Source organism: Symphodus melops (genome assembly GCF_947650265.1).
Source record: "Symphodus melops genome assembly, chromosome: 1".
Classification (NCBI taxonomy): Eukaryota; Metazoa; Chordata; class Actinopteri; order Labriformes; family Labridae; genus Symphodus; species Symphodus melops.
Genome location: NC_136691.1, coordinates 54,932,125 through 54,949,287, shown reverse-complemented (window position 1 = coordinate 54,949,287; position 17,163 = coordinate 54,932,125). Strand labels below are relative to the sequence as shown.

At 48.1% G+C, this 17,163-nt stretch overlaps 2 protein-coding genes across 4 annotated transcripts in view; both read left to right on the top strand.

The window, feature by feature from the left end:
• ssh1a (slingshot protein phosphatase 1a) overlaps window positions 1-8,948 on the top strand; it is a 19,586-nt gene extending 10,638 nt beyond the window's left edge. Inside the window, exons 3-15 of one of the 3 annotated variants that reach the window (XM_079370088.1) lie at window positions 40-140; window positions 2,376-2,440; window positions 3,244-3,365; window positions 3,766-3,834; window positions 3,946-4,011; window positions 4,160-4,354; window positions 4,747-4,840; window positions 4,953-5,081; window positions 5,197-5,243; window positions 5,332-5,478; window positions 5,570-5,770; window positions 6,832-7,510; window positions 7,591-8,948. In XM_079370088.1, coding sequence (XP_079226214.1) covers window positions 40-140; window positions 2,376-2,440; window positions 3,244-3,365; window positions 3,766-3,834; window positions 3,946-4,011; window positions 4,160-4,354; window positions 4,747-4,840; window positions 4,953-5,081; window positions 5,197-5,243; window positions 5,332-5,478; window positions 5,570-5,770; window positions 6,832-7,510; window positions 7,591-8,601 — 2,926 coding nt within the window. In that variant the 3' untranslated portion in view covers window positions 8,602-8,948. Of the gene's footprint in view, window positions 1-39; window positions 141-2,375; window positions 2,441-3,243; window positions 3,366-3,765; window positions 3,835-3,945; window positions 4,012-4,159; window positions 4,355-4,746; window positions 4,841-4,952; window positions 5,082-5,196; window positions 5,244-5,331; window positions 5,479-5,569; window positions 5,771-6,831; window positions 7,511-7,587 lie in introns of all 3 variants that reach the window. The other 2 variants (XM_079370087.1, XM_079370089.1) reach the window with 2 other exon arrangements.
• Window positions 8,949-13,946: 4,998 nt separating this feature from the next.
• LOC306820859 (uncharacterized protein) overlaps window positions 13,947-17,163 on the top strand; it is a gene marked incomplete at its 3' end in the record, with an annotated part of 9,145 nt that continues 5,928 nt past the window's right edge. Inside the window, exon 1 of the mRNA XM_079338875.1 lies at window positions 13,947-14,007. Coding sequence (XP_079195001.1) covers window positions 14,005-14,007 — 3 coding nt within the window. The 5' untranslated portion in view covers window positions 13,947-14,004. The remainder of the gene's footprint in view (window positions 14,008-17,163) is intronic.

Here is a 17,163-nt window from a genome sequence, read left to right as displayed (position 1 = left end):
TGCAGCCTCTCACCCTCTTGTTTCCCGTCTGTCCTGCAGCCTGAGCGAGAGCTTCTTCATGGTGAAGGGTGCTGCCCTCTTCCTGCAGCAGGGGAGCAGCCAACAGGGCCAGAAAGCACATCCTCACCACAAGCATGCAGGTAAGGACTCCACACACACTCACACACACACACACACACACACATGCTGCAGGCTCTAAAGTGTGTAAGTGTGGTTCTGTCCCTCTCTGAGGCGAGGAGGACAGAGGGTGCCTGCTTGATAAGCGTGTTCCAGACGTATAGCTTAGACAGATTAGAGTTTAAATCCAGCACATGACGGCACGGCGTGGACGATCAGAGGAGGCGCTGATTGTTTGTGTGTGACAGGCTGCATCAGGTAAAAGTGAAAACAAGAAACAGGAAGAAAAAAGAAACCACAGGTGTCAAAGGTCAGAGGCGCCCCCTGCTGGAGCAGACGGGGGACGTCACTCCGTTTTCAAACAGTCATATTTACAGTCTGTGATCTTGTAACGTGTGATTTGGTATTCGGGAGTTTCAATCCCCCGTTTAAAAGCCACGAGCCTTGCTTTAAAGACCTGAGTCAGACCCCCCCCCCCCAGTGCATGATGGGAAACCACCAGCAGGCTGCAGCTTGAGATGCTGCCAGGCCGTTTGGCCAGTCAGGGCCGCGTTGGCAGCTCGGTCCACTTTGTCAGGTGAACCCCGGCGTGTCTGCAGCGCCCGCTTTGTCCTCAGTGACTGTGTGACCTTCAGGAGAACAAAGACGGTCATGTGGTCAAGTTCTGTCTGCTCTGAGTCAGCGAGGATACAAATATCATCTGTTCTGAGTCAGACAGCATAAAAAACTCACTGTAAGGCTAAGAGAGGATTTAATGATTCGCTGACTCAGCTGAAACTTCGTCTCAGAGGAGGTTTTTTTTTTTTTTACTTTTCAAAATAGAACAAACAGAATCTATTTAATGTCATTCCTTTAAATGATTTCAGTCAACCTGCTGTATCTCGGTGGGTCGCGGAGCCATTTTCAGAATGTGCTCCTGTATGTGTATCAAATGCTTCGTGTCTTGGTTCTGTCACGTGTTTATTCCCTCAGAGGTCCAAACAGCAGCGTTTTTCATTGAACCCTTCTGATTGGTTGAAACAGATCTAAAGTGATCTTGAGGGTAGAGACGAGTTGAGAACAGCAGAGCGAGACCAGTGATGCGTTTTCTTACACTTTGACGTCGGGTTGTCACGTTATCATCATTCTACACCAGGGTTCCCAGTGAGTCCTGGAAAACCTGGAAGACCTGGAAAACAGACTTTAACTGATATCTAATCGATTTGATTGGATGAGGAGAAGTCTTGAAACTCGTTCAAATCCGATTCACGTCGAGTGACGTCGGCTAACGTTAGCAGGACTCCATCAGTGAAGCTTTCAGGAGTCAGGCTGTAAAACGTCCTTTAACCGTCTCCAGCCTGTGACACTCAGCTGACAGTTTGACTCAACAACATCAGAGAAAAGCACTAAAAACTTTAGATCTCGTGTCATACGAGTGAACGCTCTCTGAATACACAAATGCTGCAAACCATTTCTACCCTTTTTTTTTTTTGCAGTTTTTTATTTATTTATTTTGCAGTTTTTTATTTTATTTTTTTGCAGTTTTATTTTTTTGCAGTTTTTTTATTTTATTTTATTTTTTTGTAGTTTTTTTTTTATTTCATTTTTTTGCAGTTTTTTATTTATTTTTTGCAGTTTTTTATTTTATTATATTTTTTTGCAGTTTTTTATTTTATTTTATTTTTTATTTTATTTTTTTTATTTTTTGGTAAATTAAAGTGAGAAATGTCTCAGTACTGAGTGAGGAGTTTTTTTAATGGTATCGATATATCATTTTATTTTGAAGCTTTTAGTTTTTGCAGTGAGTTATAAATGTCGTCTTGTGATCCAGCAACTCGTCTGTATCCGTCATTAAAACCAGTCAAGACGACCTGTTGTGACATATTCCAACATGGCTCCACGCCCTGTTTGTTTCCACTGACACGTCTGAGCTCACAGCGCTGGCTCGGGGAGCGCCGAGCGAGCGAGCAAACGCGGCCTCTTAAACGCTGCTTTTGTGGTTGAGTCATGATCTTATGTAAAGATGACAAAAGCTTATTGTCCGTTTGTTTCTTTTCACGTCAGCTGATTTACAAACAGGTTTGATGTTATCCTCTGACAGAGGCTCACTCTCCTTTTTAATTACATAAGCATGATTTGTTCCCAGAATGCATTATGTTCTCCTTATTATTCCCAATCAGGGCCGTGGAATCCAAACGGCCTCGGGTGTCTTTGTGTTTCCCCTTGAAGTCAGATTTAAGAGCGCTGACATCAGCTTTCTTTATGACCGTCTTCCACAGGCGATTTACCTCAACACCTGCAGGTGATGATCAACATTCTTCGCTCCGAGGACAGAATCAAACTGGTGAGAGACAACACAAACCACGCACACACACACACACACACACACACACACACACACACGTACAGGCGAGAGACTTAACAAGCTGGCAGAGCGGAGCCTCCACACTGCGTTTTATTGTGTACTTAAGGAGCTTATTTGTTCACTGTAATTACTGAGCGCACTCAGGAGAGCATGAGCCGATGTTTCCACGCTGCCTTACAAACTTTTATTTCATTTTACACGTCCTGACCACTCGCTCGTCCCCTTACGTCAGGTCTGCGAGCTGCGACCCTCGTGTTGGACAGGCGGGGTCGGAGGCGTCTTGCTGCCGTGTCCAATAAGAGTTTGGCTTTTTCCATCACCGTGACACAAGTGTTTAAAGTGTGATTCTGAGTCACTGTTATTCTCACGCTTTCACAAGAAAAACATTTCACACAGCTCGCCGCTTAAAGGAAGAATGTGTGACTTTTTTTAATCAGGCCCAAAATCCAAACAAAACAGCTGTTTGGCCACGCCTCCTCCGTACTGAAGTCTCCGCCCTCCTCCAGAGACACCCCCCCCCCGCGCCCTCACAGTATGGACGCAGGTCAAATTAGAACGCATCATCATGAAGCATTAAGCGGCAGACAAACAGCTTTTATACTGGAGGGGAGGAGCCTGTAAACACAGCTCTGACAACAACACAGCCAGCAGGACTCACACACACATTTACACAGGACACACTGAGTGACGCTCATTCTATGTTTGGATCTGCTGTGAAAACATCAAAGAGACATGAAGACGTTCTTATTAAATGTGGAATAATCTGTGGGTGTTGTGTGCAGGCGGTGCGGCTCGAGAGCGCGTGGTCAGATCGAGTGCGCTACATGGTGGTGGTGTACACCAGCGGGCGACAAGACACAGAGGAGAACATCCTGCTGGGAATCGACTTTACCAGTAAAGACTGGTAAGAGTGTGTGTGGGTGTGTGGGTGTGTGTGTGTGAGAAGTCACCTGATAAACCGGAGGAAACCATAAAACCTCAAAAACAAACTGTTATCACTTTGAGGATCCAAAGGTCGGATCGTTCGTGTCCCAACAACGCCACGAGCTCCAGCAGGAACAACAGTGACCTCTTTAAACTTCTCACCTTCGTCACGTTTAAGTTCCTTTTAAACAAACAGGAAACATTTTCCTGTTTCACTCAATGGAGCTAAAGTTTGCAAACAATCTTTGGTATTCAAAATGACCATTTTGACCGTATGTGTTTGTTGCCTGTGTATTGAATCAGACAGCAGCACGGTTCGATGTTTATTAGCATCATAACAGAGTTTACATGCTGGTGTTCTCGTTCTCCATCTGTTCCAGTAAAAGCTGTTCTATCGGGATGGTTCTCCCTCTGTGGAGTGACACGAAGATCCATCTGGATGGAGACGGGTGAGTCCGTCTATCTGTCCCCACGCTGCCTGACACTTTCACACCGAGCACCACAGAGTCAGTACTTCCTGGTTGTCGACCAATGAGAGTGTGTTTTTCTGTGCTGCTCAGGGGCTTCACTGTGAACACGGCCGGTCGGACTCACGTCTTCAAACCCGTGTCGGTGCAGGCCATGTGGTGAGTAACAGACGACCTCCTGTGTGCTGCAGCGTTGCCCCACGCTGCCCCCTGCTGACACACAGATGCATGTGCAGAGAAATGCACTTAAAGAAAGCAGCGTGCAGTTTGGTGATTGTTTCCACGTTCATGTCTGACCACGGTGCAGGTCAGCTCTGCAGGTGCTGCACAAGGTGTGCGAGGTGTCACGCAGGTGTAACTACTTCCCTGGAGGCATGGCGCTCACCTGGACGGGCTACTATGACAGCTGCATCGCCTCGGAGCAGAGCTGCATCAACGAGTGGAACGCCATGAAGGACTTGGAGACCACGCGGCCGGACTCGCCCACCATGTTTGTCGACAAGTCAGTAAACATGAAAACATCCAACATCAGTGTTTCCCAAACACCCAACCACACGTGTTTTTTATTTATTATTATTATTACAGTCACAGTCACACATATAAAGTGTTTAACTGAGTATCTTATTTTTCCTTTCCACTCTTTTCTAATTCTCAAGTTCATATCTGACCTGTTTTTAGTCTTTTATTTTAAACTGAGCCCTCGGCGGCTTCTGCAACATAACAAAACTCCCCGTTTCAAAAAGATAAATATCATAAGATGCAGCAGAATCCCATCAGCTCCCCCAGTATAAACGCTCCGATCAAACTGGAGCTTCTGTGGGAACAAACGACGACGTCTTCTGGATTTAACAGTTTAAAAGTTTCAGCCTTTTGATGGTTGTTTCTCGTCCGCAGGCCTTCAGAGAGAGAGAGGACAGAGTGCCTTATCAAAGCTAAACTCAGAAGCATCATGATGTGCCAGGACCTCGAGAACGTCACCTGCAAACAGGTAGGGACCAACACGCACACACACACACACACACACACGCTGATGCACAAACACGCAACGTCACAGGGACATCCACATCCTGCGCACTGAATATTTATTTATTTTTTGTCAGATCCGCACGGAGTTGGAACAACACATGAGCTGCAACCTGAAGGAGTACAAGGAGTTCATCGACAACGAGATGCTGCTGATCCTGGGTCAGATGGACAAAGCCACTCTGATCTTTGACCACGTCTACCTGGTGAGACAAACCTCGCGCCTCGGCGTCCGCCAACGTGTCCTCTGAGAGGGACGCGCAGCGAGCCCGCAGAGAGCTGAATCCGTCTGAGCCGTGTTTTTGCTTCTCTCGTTCGCAGGGATCCGAGTGGAATGCGTCTAATCTGGAGGAGCTGCAGGAGACGGGGTGATTTTATTTTACAAAGATAACAACATTTTCATAACGATTCCAGTCGGGAGGAATGTTGTTGACGGGTGAATGTTTTCGTCCGCAGTGTCGGCTACATCCTCAACATCACCCGGGAGATAGACAACTTCTTTCCAGGCACCTTCAGCTATCACAACATCCGCGTCTACGACGAGGACGCCACCGACCTCCTGGCCCACTGGAACGACACGTACAACTTCATCGTGAAGGCAAAGTGAGTTAACTTGAATAAGCGCTGCTGCTGCAGGCGAGGAGGGCGGAGCCTTTTTCTTGACGCCCGTGTTGTTTTTTTTCGTCCTCCACAGGAAGAACCACTCAAAGTGTCTCGTTCACTGCAAGATGGGCGTCAGCCGCTCGGCCTCCACCGTCATCGCCTACGCCATGAAGGAGTTCGGATGGTCGCTGGAGAAGGCGTACAACTTTGTCAAGCAGAAGAGGACCATCACGCGACCCAACGCCGGCTTCATGAGGCAGCTGGCCGAGTACGAGGGCATCCTGGACGCCAGGTACAGCCCGCCTCCGTACCAGGACGTCGAAACGCTTCTGCTTCCTGTTTTGATGCCACGCTGTTTGATCATTTCCTGTTTGAAATATCCAGAAAAATGAGAGAAAGGTTCAGCTCCTGATGAGCAACTGGATTTTACGATCCAAACACAAGTGAGCCAATCAGCAACGAGCTGTGATCACCTGTAACCCGCCTGTACACGGCGCCGGGACTGAATTAAAATACAGTTTTTTATTCTAATGAACGTAGAGATTCTGTTGTGTTAAAGCACGTTACATCATAAATGTTGTGTTGATGACCTCTGGGGTCGTGACCTCTTAGATGTTGGCCTCCTGGGTCGTGACCTCTTGGGTCGTGACCTCTGGGATGCTGACCTCCTGGGTCGTGACCTCTTGGATGGTGACCTCCTGGGTCGTGACCTCTGGGATGCTGACCTCCTGGGTCGTGACCTCTGGGATGGTAACCTCCTGGGTCGTGACCTCTTGGACGGTGACCTCCTGGGATACTGACCTCCTGGGTCGTGACCTCTTGGACAGTGACTTCCTGGGATACTGACCTCCTGGGTCGTGACCTCTTGGATGGTGACCTCCTGGGTCGTGACCTCTTGGATGGTGACCTCCTGGGTCGTGACCTCTTGGATGGTGACCTCCTGGGTCGTGACCTCTGGGATGGTAACCTCCTGGGTCGTGACCTCTTGGGTCGTGACCTCTTGGACGGTGACCTCCTGGGTCGTGACCTCTTGGATGGTGACCTCCTGGGTCGTGACCTCTTGGACGGTGACCTCCTGGGTCGTGACCTCTGGGATGGTGACCTCCTGGGTCGTGACCTCTTGGATGGTGACCTCCTGGGTCGTGACCTCTTGGACGGTGACCTCCTGGGTCGTGACCTCTGGGATGGTAACCTCCTGGGTCGTGACCTCTTGGACGGTGACCTCCTGGGATACTGACCTCCTGGGTCGTGACCTCTTGGACGGTGACCTCCTGGGTCGTGACCTCTGGGATGCTGACCTCCTGGGTCGTGACCTCTGGGATGCTGACCTGTTGTCTGCGCTCTGTGTTTCAGTAAGCAGCGTCACAACAAGCTGTGGCATCCCGACGCAGACTGTGAGATGGCCGAGGGGCAGCAGGGCTTGCCGTGTTGCGGCGCAGAGGACGGAGACCACCCGACTCCAGAGCCGGGGATGTCTCCCTGCTGTGACGAGGCGCTCTCCGATAAGGGCGCCACCTGCCCCTCCCCCCGCCGGGCTGTGGCGCTGGAAATCGACCCCGCCTACAACAACTACTACTTCCGCCGTCTTTCTGACTCGGCGCTGGACAGCGAGCCGTCGACTCCGGTGCGCGGCCCTCCCCTCGTCGGCATGGAGAAGGTCTTCATCGAGATCGAGGACGTGGAGCGAGACGCCCTGCTGGACGACGAGGCCTTCGACGGGCAGGAAGGACTCCCTCCGCCCCCCTGTGGACCGGCAGCAGAGGGGGCCGCCGCCCAGACGTCGTCTCGGGGGGCCGAGCCCCTGGAGGAGCTGCGCCTCAGGCTGGAGTTCAGCACGGTGGAGGAGGAGGACGAGGAGGAGGTGCAGAAGGAGGAGGCAGAGATGGAGGTGCTCATGCAGCCGGACGACGGAGGGGGCGGGGGGGCGGGCGGGGGACAGGAGGGGGATGCAGAGAGTAACGGGATGGATCTGGCAACCCTGAATGAAAACTCCAACAACAACAACCATATCAAGCCTCCACAGAGCCTCCATGTAAGTCTGAGTAACTCCCGTCTGTCTGTTTGTTTCCTGAATCCGTCTGACTCTGATTCTTCCATCTTTTCATTCAGGAGAACGCCGCCTCGGTCCCTCCGCACAAGTCCAAGTCCAAGTCCAAGCAGAGAGAAGTTTCTCCAGCCCGTGTCTCGAAGCTTTGCCTTAACCCCGGTCCTTCTGAAGTCCCAAGTGCTTCTCTCCCTCCGCCCCACACCTCTGCTGAACGCCTCACGTCTTCAGTCGTAGTGCTTCACCCGTGTGCCAACCGCGCTGCCTCGCCGCCGCCGCCGCCTGAGGCTCCTCCGCGTCTCGTGGAGCTGAAGGTGGACGGGGACTCAGCCGACGTAGGGACCCACAGTCGAAGCAGTGAACCTGTCGCTGCCGCCCCTGAGGCGCTCCCCGAGCTGGTGAGCATGGACTCGGAGGAGGAGAAACAAGGCGTGGCTTGCTACATCGGCCAACAACCGGAGACGCTTTCTCAGCTGCAGCGTTCCGGGCTGGTCCGACGCCGCGCAGAGAGACTGGAGAGACTCTCCGGTTTATCCAAGGAGAGTTTGCACTTCCTGAAGCCTTTGCAAGCTTGCCAAAAGTCCCAGAACAGCCGGGCCGAAGACGAGGAGGAGGAGGAGGACCTGCCCAAATCTTCCACGCCATGCCAAGTGCGGTTAGAGCCCCTGGTGGTGCCGCTGACCAACGAAGCCTTGTTGGGGGTGGTGGGCTCGGGGTTACTCACGCCCACCAACTCGCCCCATGGCTCCACCCTGACACGCAGCTCCAGCAGCGACAGCCTGCGCAGCGTGAGGGGCAAACCGGGCCTGGTGCGTCAGAGGGCGCAGGAGATCGAGACCCGCATGCGCCTGGCGGGCCTCACCGTGCCCTCCAGGCTGAAGCGCTCCAACTCGCTGGCCAAGTTGGGCAGCCTCAACTTCTCCTCGGAGGATCTGTACTCGGCCTGCTCGTCAGACGCCGGGACGCTGCTGCTGCTCTCGCTGTCCCCGGAGCCCGCCGCCGACTGGGAGTCCCCCAGCGCGTCTGCTCCGCCCCGGCCCTGCAAGGACCCGCACACTCCAGGTGAGCCCGCGAGCTGACGCACCGAGGAGAGGCTCCGTACGCTCCACCCATCCCCTCGTCCGTCACGCTGTGAGGCCGCAGAGCCGAGTCGAAAGACACGAATGAAAATCTAAAAACCATGCCAATCGCTGTTTCAAGGAGTGCTCGCTCGCTCTCTCTCTCTCTCTCTCTCCTCTCTCTCTCTCTCTCTCTCTCTCTCTCTCGCTCGCTCGCTCTCTCGTTTGCCACATCGTTCTTCAAACTGCTGTTCACAGTGATGGTCGTCTTATTGCTGTATCTGTGTGAGCCATCAGTTCACCGCCGACTTGGTTTGATTCACGGACAAACAAAGTGCCTTACGTCTGAGAGCAGAGGCACGAGACGGTACCGTGTGTGTGTGTGTGTGTGTGTGTGTGTGTGTGTGTGTGTGTGTGTGTGTGTGTGTGTGTGTGTGTGTGTGTGTGTGTGTGTGTGTGTGTGTGTGTGTGTGTGTGTGTGTGTGTGTGTGTGTGTGTGTGTGTGTGTGTGTGTGTGTGTGTGTGTGTGTGTGTGTGTGTGTGTGTGTGTGGATCGACATGAGTTCAGAGCAAAGTTCACAGACAAAGTAGAATTGTTGAGCACACAGTTTACGTTTCACAAACGAGTCGTGACGTCGTGTCAAAACAGACGAGATGATTTGTTAAACGTGTTCGAACATCGAGACGACGTGAAACGTTCAGAGAAACATTTTGAATCTGATGTCGTCACTCGAACACTTTGAATGTTTGGTTTCTTAAACTTAATGTTTCAGCGTTTCAGGCTTTTTCATCTCTGAACGTTTTCATTGGCTGTCGAGTGAGTTTGACAGGAAGCATCACCTGGACTCTGACATAATCGAAGCCTTTCTCCCGTTTCAATGATTCAGCATGAACTCGGACACGTCACAGACATGTTCATCCAACGTGAGTGACGGCAGAGTCGCAGAAAACCAGAAACAAAAAAGACGTCAAATCAGAGATTTCTTCAGTCTCTGAATCTTTAAATGATATTTGATGAACTCGACAGAAACTTCTGTTTAATGTTTGAAAAAAACAAAAACACTAACACACACTCTCTGCGACGCTGACCGAAGAGACGACGGGCGTTTTTCTTTCCCCAGTCAGGTGACATCACATCCAGGTGACATCACATCCAGGTGACATCACATCCAGGTGACATCACATCCAGGTGACATCACATCCATTAATGAGCAAACGGGTTTTTTTTTTTTCCCTTCAAAAACAACATGTGATGTCGTCTCTGTTCTGTTTTTCATGTTTCAGCATTTTTCAAATCATCACTCAGTTTTTTTGTTTTTAACGTTTTACCCGACTTTTAGGACGGGGGGGTCGGGGGGGCGTCGTAGCTGAAATCAGACGGTTACCTCATGGAGCTCTTTCCCACATGAACACCAGGCTACACTTCAGTTTACGTCATTTAAAGGAAACTCACTTTAAAGGTGTGTGTGTGTGTGTGTGTGTGTGTGTGTTCATGTGTAGCTGTGCGAGTCGGTGAGCGAGTGAATGCGACGAAGCGAGAGAGGCGGCGCTGTGACGTTTTCACTGTTTTCAACAACAACAACAAAAACACGGAACAAAACGTTTCCAGGTTTGTTCTTTCTTTGCACTGTTTTTATTTGTTTTTATGATCGAGTGAACGCCGGCACACACGAGCTATCTTCCAAAATAACATGACCGACATGTTATTGACCTCATCGTTCCCTTCTGTGTCGCTGGGAGAGACGGCCGAGGGTTGAAACCTTCAAACAGACGCCGAGCGTGACGTGAAGCCACGTTTATTCCCACGCTAAAGTTCAGAATCCAAACTTCCAGACATTCTTGACCTTCGTCCTCGAGGGTTGCCAACACGTTGAACTCAGTTTTTTTTTTCTTTTTGCTTCTTGAAATGTGAAAGACCAAAGTTGTTTGGCCGCCTCGTCAGATTTAGAAAACGCCATCGAAGCTGTTTTAAACGTGTGACTCATCGTTTCAATCAAACATCCAGAGAAATGCTGTCACCTCTTTTTTTTTTTTTTTTTTTTTTTTTTTTTTTTTGCACCTTTTTTCTGGGAGAGCGACTCGGCGAAGTCCTCAGGCTCATAGCTGTTAAAGCTTTTCACGCTCGCATCATCGGTGAGTCTGAAAGCTTCGCGTCACGCCACGCTGACGTGACGAATGACCACGACAGGTTACTTCACCGTTTGTAACCGTTTTTTTTTTTCTTTTTATATTTAAGTATGCAGTAACTTTTTGTACTGTACATTGCTGTAGTTTGAATGCATATTGCACTTTTTACGTTGGTCAAGATAATGTACTGTATGTGTTCATTATGGAAATAAACATTTCTTTTACATGAAAACACTGTCGCTTTGTCTTCCTTTTAAAGGCGCCGTGCTCCATCTGCCCCGCCCCCTCTGTGCTCCCTATAAAGCCACGCCCCCTCACCATCTGTGCTCCCTATAAAGCCACGCCCCCTGTGCTCCCTATAAAGCCACGCCCCCTCACCATCTGTGCTCCCTATAAAGCCACGCCCCCTCACCATCTGTGCTCCCTCTAAAGCCACGCCCCCTCACCATCTGTGCTCCCTCTAAAGCCACGCCCCCTCCTCATGCGCTCCCTCTAAAGCCACGCCCCCTCCCCCATGCGCTCCCTCTATAGCCACGCCCCCTCCTCATGCGCTCCCTCTAAAGCCACGCCCCCTCACTTACGTGCACAAGCACCATTTGTTTAGAAGCACTAAACTTTATAATTCATGAAAAAAAATTACGATAACGACAAACTCAGAGTATAAACTACGTCATCGGTGACGAGCTTTGAGTGTGGGCGAGCAGGGAGGCCTGTGATTGGTTCATCAGATTGGTACCTCGTGGCAGACATTGGTTGAAGTTTTTACAAACTGATACAGATGACCTTTTTTCAGAGAACCTGGGTTATTAATTTCTGTCAGGACCTAAAGACAATTTCATCTTAAAAAGTGGATCTTAACCAAACCTGCGTTTAAAACCTGTTTTTTCCAGGATGTTGAACAAACTGAAACACAAACGGCAGGTTTTTAGTGTGACTGATGTTGTGATGAAAACCTTCCTGAACGGGTAAAATATCCCAGGCATGACTTAACATCTGTGCTCTGACTTTAACGGGATGGTGTGTGTGTGTGTGTGTGTGTGTGTGTGTGTGTATATGTGTGTGTGTATCCTGAAATTACATCATCGTGCCCCCATCTGTATGCTTTGGCAGGAGAGCCGCTCTCTAACAGCCAGGTTATATAACATTTGGCTTCCCGTCACTGTTTGCGTGACATCAGTGAATTACTTAAGTTACACGCTGCTGTTGCTCCTGTACGTGTGTGTGTGTGTGTGTGTGTGTGTGTGTGTGTGTGTGTGTGTGTGTGTGTGTGTGTGTGTGTGTGAGTACAGTAGAACATTTTGGCGGACAAAGTTATTTCATGTTAAAGCTTCTGTAACAAGATTTTAACTGAGATTTAAAACAGACCAAAAATAACACCGACGACTTTCTATGTTATGAAATAGCAAACAGGAAACACGGAGGAGAAGGTCGACCTTCGTGTCGATCCTGCAGCGGGGTCACGTGACAGATAAAGCAATGAGCAGCACGCTGATGATGTCACGCTACGAATATGTTAGCCTTCAATTTTATGAACCAGAAAGGCGCCCAATGAAACGAGGCCTCTACGACGTCACTGTTTGTTTCCTTGGTTCTGAAACAGACATCGACACTGTTTGTGAGAAAAACTTAAAAAAAAAAAAAAATTATCGTATCTTCTCATAGACTGTAAATATTCATGGACGGACCTGAGTGAGGTCACTGTATCGATGGCGGTCTCCAACCTATCGAATCAGAACGGATGAATCACGTGTGTATAAATGTAAACTTGTTGAACCGGGCTGGAAAAAAACATCTTTTTTTAAGCGTGGCGTGTTTGTGACCGCCTGTGTTTCTGGAGCCAGCCTCTAGTGGACACTCGAGGAACTGCAGGATTTTTACACTTCAGAATCAACGACGTTTTTGTCAACACGGGAGGACGCTGCTTAAAAACTTCTGTCTAAATTACTCAACTTATATTTCGCAACGTTTCTGTTATCAAATGTTGCCCAAAATATTTCCGCAAGTAGAAGGTGTGAAGGAGTTTGTTTGGAGATTATAAAATGTTGGCGGCCATGATCCTGTTTTTTGTTGCCATGGTGTCGAATGCTTTTGGTTTTTACTCCTGTAAACGAGAGGCTGAAACAGAAGCTTCGTCACTCGTCATCAGCAGCGAGCCAAGAAGCCTGCAGAGAGCGTCTTCAATTAATGATCTTAAATTAAAGCCAGACGAGACTTAATGTGTGACCTGTTACACTTTACTAACATGTAAACACTGCAGTCTGTCTGTCTGTCTGTCTGTCTGTCTGTCTGTGTGTGTGTGTGGGTGTGTGTGTGTGTGTGGGTGTGTGTGTGGGTGTGGGCTTGAACCCTCTCCTTGGTGGATTCTTGGCATCCGTACCTCCACTTGTTTTGTTTTTTTTACTATCAGAGGATGTTTCCTGTTTTGGGCGGTTACCGTGGAGACCGGGAGAAAACAAAAGAAAGAGGCCTGATCTGTTTTTCAGATGACTTCCCTCCCCAGGCGGACTGGATCTCCTCCTTATCTTCGCTCCTGGACTTCAGGGAGGATTCCTGCCGGCCTGACTCGGCACGTTAAAGGAGACGAAATAATTTTAAAAAAAATCATTTTTCTCAAGTCCTCCAAATCAAAATGTTTCATGATTTTATTCATATTTTAATGACATGGGGGGGGCACGCCTCTGGCCACGCCCCTTCCTTTATGCCGTCACCACCTGCAGAACACGCTGCTGTGACGCTCCACGTCCTGGTCTCTTTGGCTGCCTGTCAGGTGAAGACGCCGCCGCTCGCTTGTTTTGCTGGCTGTTTGTTTTTGTGTTTCAGGTGCCGGTCGGTGTTGCAGGGTCGTCATGGATTCAGAACACCGGGCCTGTTGTTCCCATGTGGACAGGCTCCGCCTCCTCATTGTTCTGAGGAAGCCACACTCCTGACTTACTGTCACATCTCCTAGTGTTTGTTTTTCTTTTTGAACTTGATGGACATAAACTATTTTTCCTCTTCAGACTTCATGTTTCCTCCAGTTCAACTTTAAGGTTCTTATTAATTGATTTTCATTTAACATGTTTTGATCCTTCGAGCCTGCACGAACCCTCAGCTCCTTCTGAAGTTTTCATCGTTTGGAAAGAAGGTACAAAAAAACCCCCAGAAGAGCAGAAGATCTGATGTTCAGCACAAAGTGTCAATCATTTAGAAAACGAACCTCGAGACTCTTTTCTTTTCTTTCATTTTACTGTGCAAAGGCAGGAGCTCGGGAAGATGCCAGAATGAACATCAACAGTCCCGACCAAACAGAGCGTTGCTATGGTAACTCATCCAGCAAATAAGGCCAGAACGGAAAAAAAAGCAAAAACAAAAACAAAACAAAAATCTTAAGGGTTACAATAGGCAAAATGCTAATGCTACAAAATGCTAATAAAAGGGGGAAAAATCATCAGAGAGCATCAAAGCAAAAAAAAGACGAGTGAAACAAAATAAAATCGATAAAGATGTTAAAAATGGGACATCAGAGGAGGAACTTTGAAAAGAGAAAAAAAGATTAAGAGGCGTAAAAAGAATAAAAGAGATTCTGCATGTGAGAGGTGACGAAAGCTAATCCACTGTTTTTAGCGGATGTGGATCAGTGGGCGTCGGTCGTCTCTTACTGGGAAGGTTGGAGGTTCGATCCCCCGGCTGCTGTGTCCTCGGGGTATAAGACGCTTAACCCCAAGTCGCTTCCTTGAATGAAAACTCTCCAGCAGCCTCGACCATCAGGCATCGCAAGACGAGCTCAAGTCCATTTAAGGCTGAACGATTTATCGTTTTCTGATGGAAATCGCGATTTCAAAAAACGCGATCACGTGACCACCAAAGCCGCGGTTTTTGTTGGTGCTTCTCCCGACTGACCCAGAAGCTGCGTGTGTGCGTGACTTCTTTAGCCTGATACACAGCTCGACATATAGCTAAAAGTTTGTCTTTAATAGGGGAAGCACTGTAAAACTAAACAGACATCAAAACATCAATTATTCATCTCATAATATGTTAAACAACCGAAAAGCCCGCTAGCTTGATGCTAACGTCTATGAGATTTTGAATAGGAATGCTAGCGCTTAGCATCGCAAATGTGTCAAGTCTCACGTTGTGACCTTATTAGATAGATAGATAGATAGATAGATAGATAGATACTTTATTGATCCCGAGGGAAATTCATTAAACATACTCAAGAGATACAATGCAAGGCCTGAACATGAAATAACGCTCACAGGAAAATGTTTCGGCTGTTTGGCTCGAAGAAAATATGGAGACATTGTTGGCTTCTTCTTCTTTCGGGAGTTTTACGGCAGTTGGCATCCTTATGTGGCTTCTCTTGTTGTAAACTAAGTCACCTACGGCAACCCCAAAGGCACAAAATATATCAACACTTATGAGCAGATTTCTGTCAAACTGACACTAAAAACAAGAACGTCACACCGTCTGTGTGTTTCTTCTTAATGAATACATTTAAAATTAATTCTTAACTTTAGTTTTCATTCTATTAATTTAGAGTTCTGGCATTTACAGTTGTAACTGTTATGATGTCATTTCCTGTCATGTTTGTAAACGTTACTGTACATTGAGAACATTGCACGAGCTTGATTTGAAGAAAATCGTGTTAAAAATCGAAATCGCAATTTCTGCCAGAAAAATCGCAATTCAATCTTTTCCTTAAATCGCTCAGCCTTAAGTCCGTTTAACATCATTTCAGGCAATTTGCCCAATTTTTTTTATAGATTCCTTATCCTCTAACTTTTTGTGTCCACGCCCAGTTTTGTTTCAACTTAGACAAAAGTTGAATTCATACTTAAACAGATTTTTTAATGAGCCTGACGGAGAAACCCGTCCAACGCTGTGAAAAGTCCCGCTGCGAGCCTGATCGGCCGCTTGATTGTGTTAGTCAAATGTGCTGTGGCATCACATGGATGCAATATAAGGCTCTCATTGCTTGTCCATTTGAGGGAGGACTAAACATCCCCAAACAAGCAACAAAGAGCACTCTGTGGTCCCGAGGGAGAGAGAGTGGACGATCGACTTGGCTTCTCACCGGTAAGTGTGAACAAACATCTGATAAGTGATCAATATTATGCCTTGTCCTCTGTCGGCTCTCTGGGTGAAGCTTGTTGTGATGTGACATTGGTCATGAAGCTTCCCGGTGCTGAAGCTTTTTTTTCCCGAGCGGTCCCAGCGTCGCTGCTCGGAAACTCCCGTACGCTTGAGTGAGCGGAGAGAGCGAGCACATGGTGATCAAGTGATCTCTAAGACGAGATAATGGAGGAGTTGTTTAAAGGGGGGCCAGACTGCCCGAGGGGGGGGGTCACACACTCAGAGTCGGGTTCAGGCGAGTACGTTTACGCCACAAAGGAATGTGTCTCCGTAAAAGGCTATAAAACAAGAAACTTAAAGCTCCTGTGAGGAACCTTTCATTTGCGTAGACTTTGGCGCCCCCTGTGGTCACATATATACCTCTTATCTGAGTTGTGTTTTCTTTTATTCTTTTATTTTGAAAGGACAGAGATTAGAGTAGGAAACCAGTAGGGAGAGAGACATGAGTCGGACTTGAACCCAGGCCGCCCCGCTTGGAGGACTACGGAAGTACTGTATAGAAATCCCCAGTCTTCATGTAGAGGCGTCAGGACTCATTTCAGTCTGTTTCATAATCAGATAAAAACAAAAAAAACACAAAATTGAGAAGTAAGACTCACAGCTGAACCTCAGACTGAGACGATCTGTAAACAAGCTCATACTAGTCAATGACGTTATTCCAGGAATGAAGATTTCAGTCCATTTTGACCCTTTAGACAGTCAAATATAAATATATCTGTTTACTCTTCTTAAATCTTAAAAAAAAAATATGTACGTTTCTGCCAAAGGACCTGACAGAGAAGGTTTGTGTCGGACTTAGTGGGCCTCATGTAAACATGATGTTGGGTGACTCTGGGTCGGGGTGACAGTCCAGTGGAGGCGGCTGGATCTGGTGAAGTCCTGAATATTACACCTGATTTAAATCTAAGATAAACTGCACATTTAAAGTTTGCAAATACTCCACTACTTTCTGCCACCACAAAAAAAAGAATTCTGCTTGTCTCATTTCGATCCGTTCTTTGTGTTTTAATTCAAACTTGGGCTTGAATCTTTGTGTTGGGTTTGACATTCAGCGGTGATGTCACATGTGACAGATGTTTCATGTCCGGTGTGATGTGAGCGGCGTTTCCGTCTCGCTCTCCTGGAGCAGAGACGGTCCTGATGGATGAACAGCAGCTTCTCGCCCTGATGGGAGGGTTCGTTAAAAACCGTCTCTCCTCTGCACAGATGATGATACGCTGCAGCCTGCTCTTGTCCCCTGATGACCAAGGCCGTCCATAAGGGGGGGACGAAGGGGGACGCTTTAAGGGGCCACGCCACATGAGGAGGGCCCACAGAGGTTACAAAAAAAAACATGGTCCATCT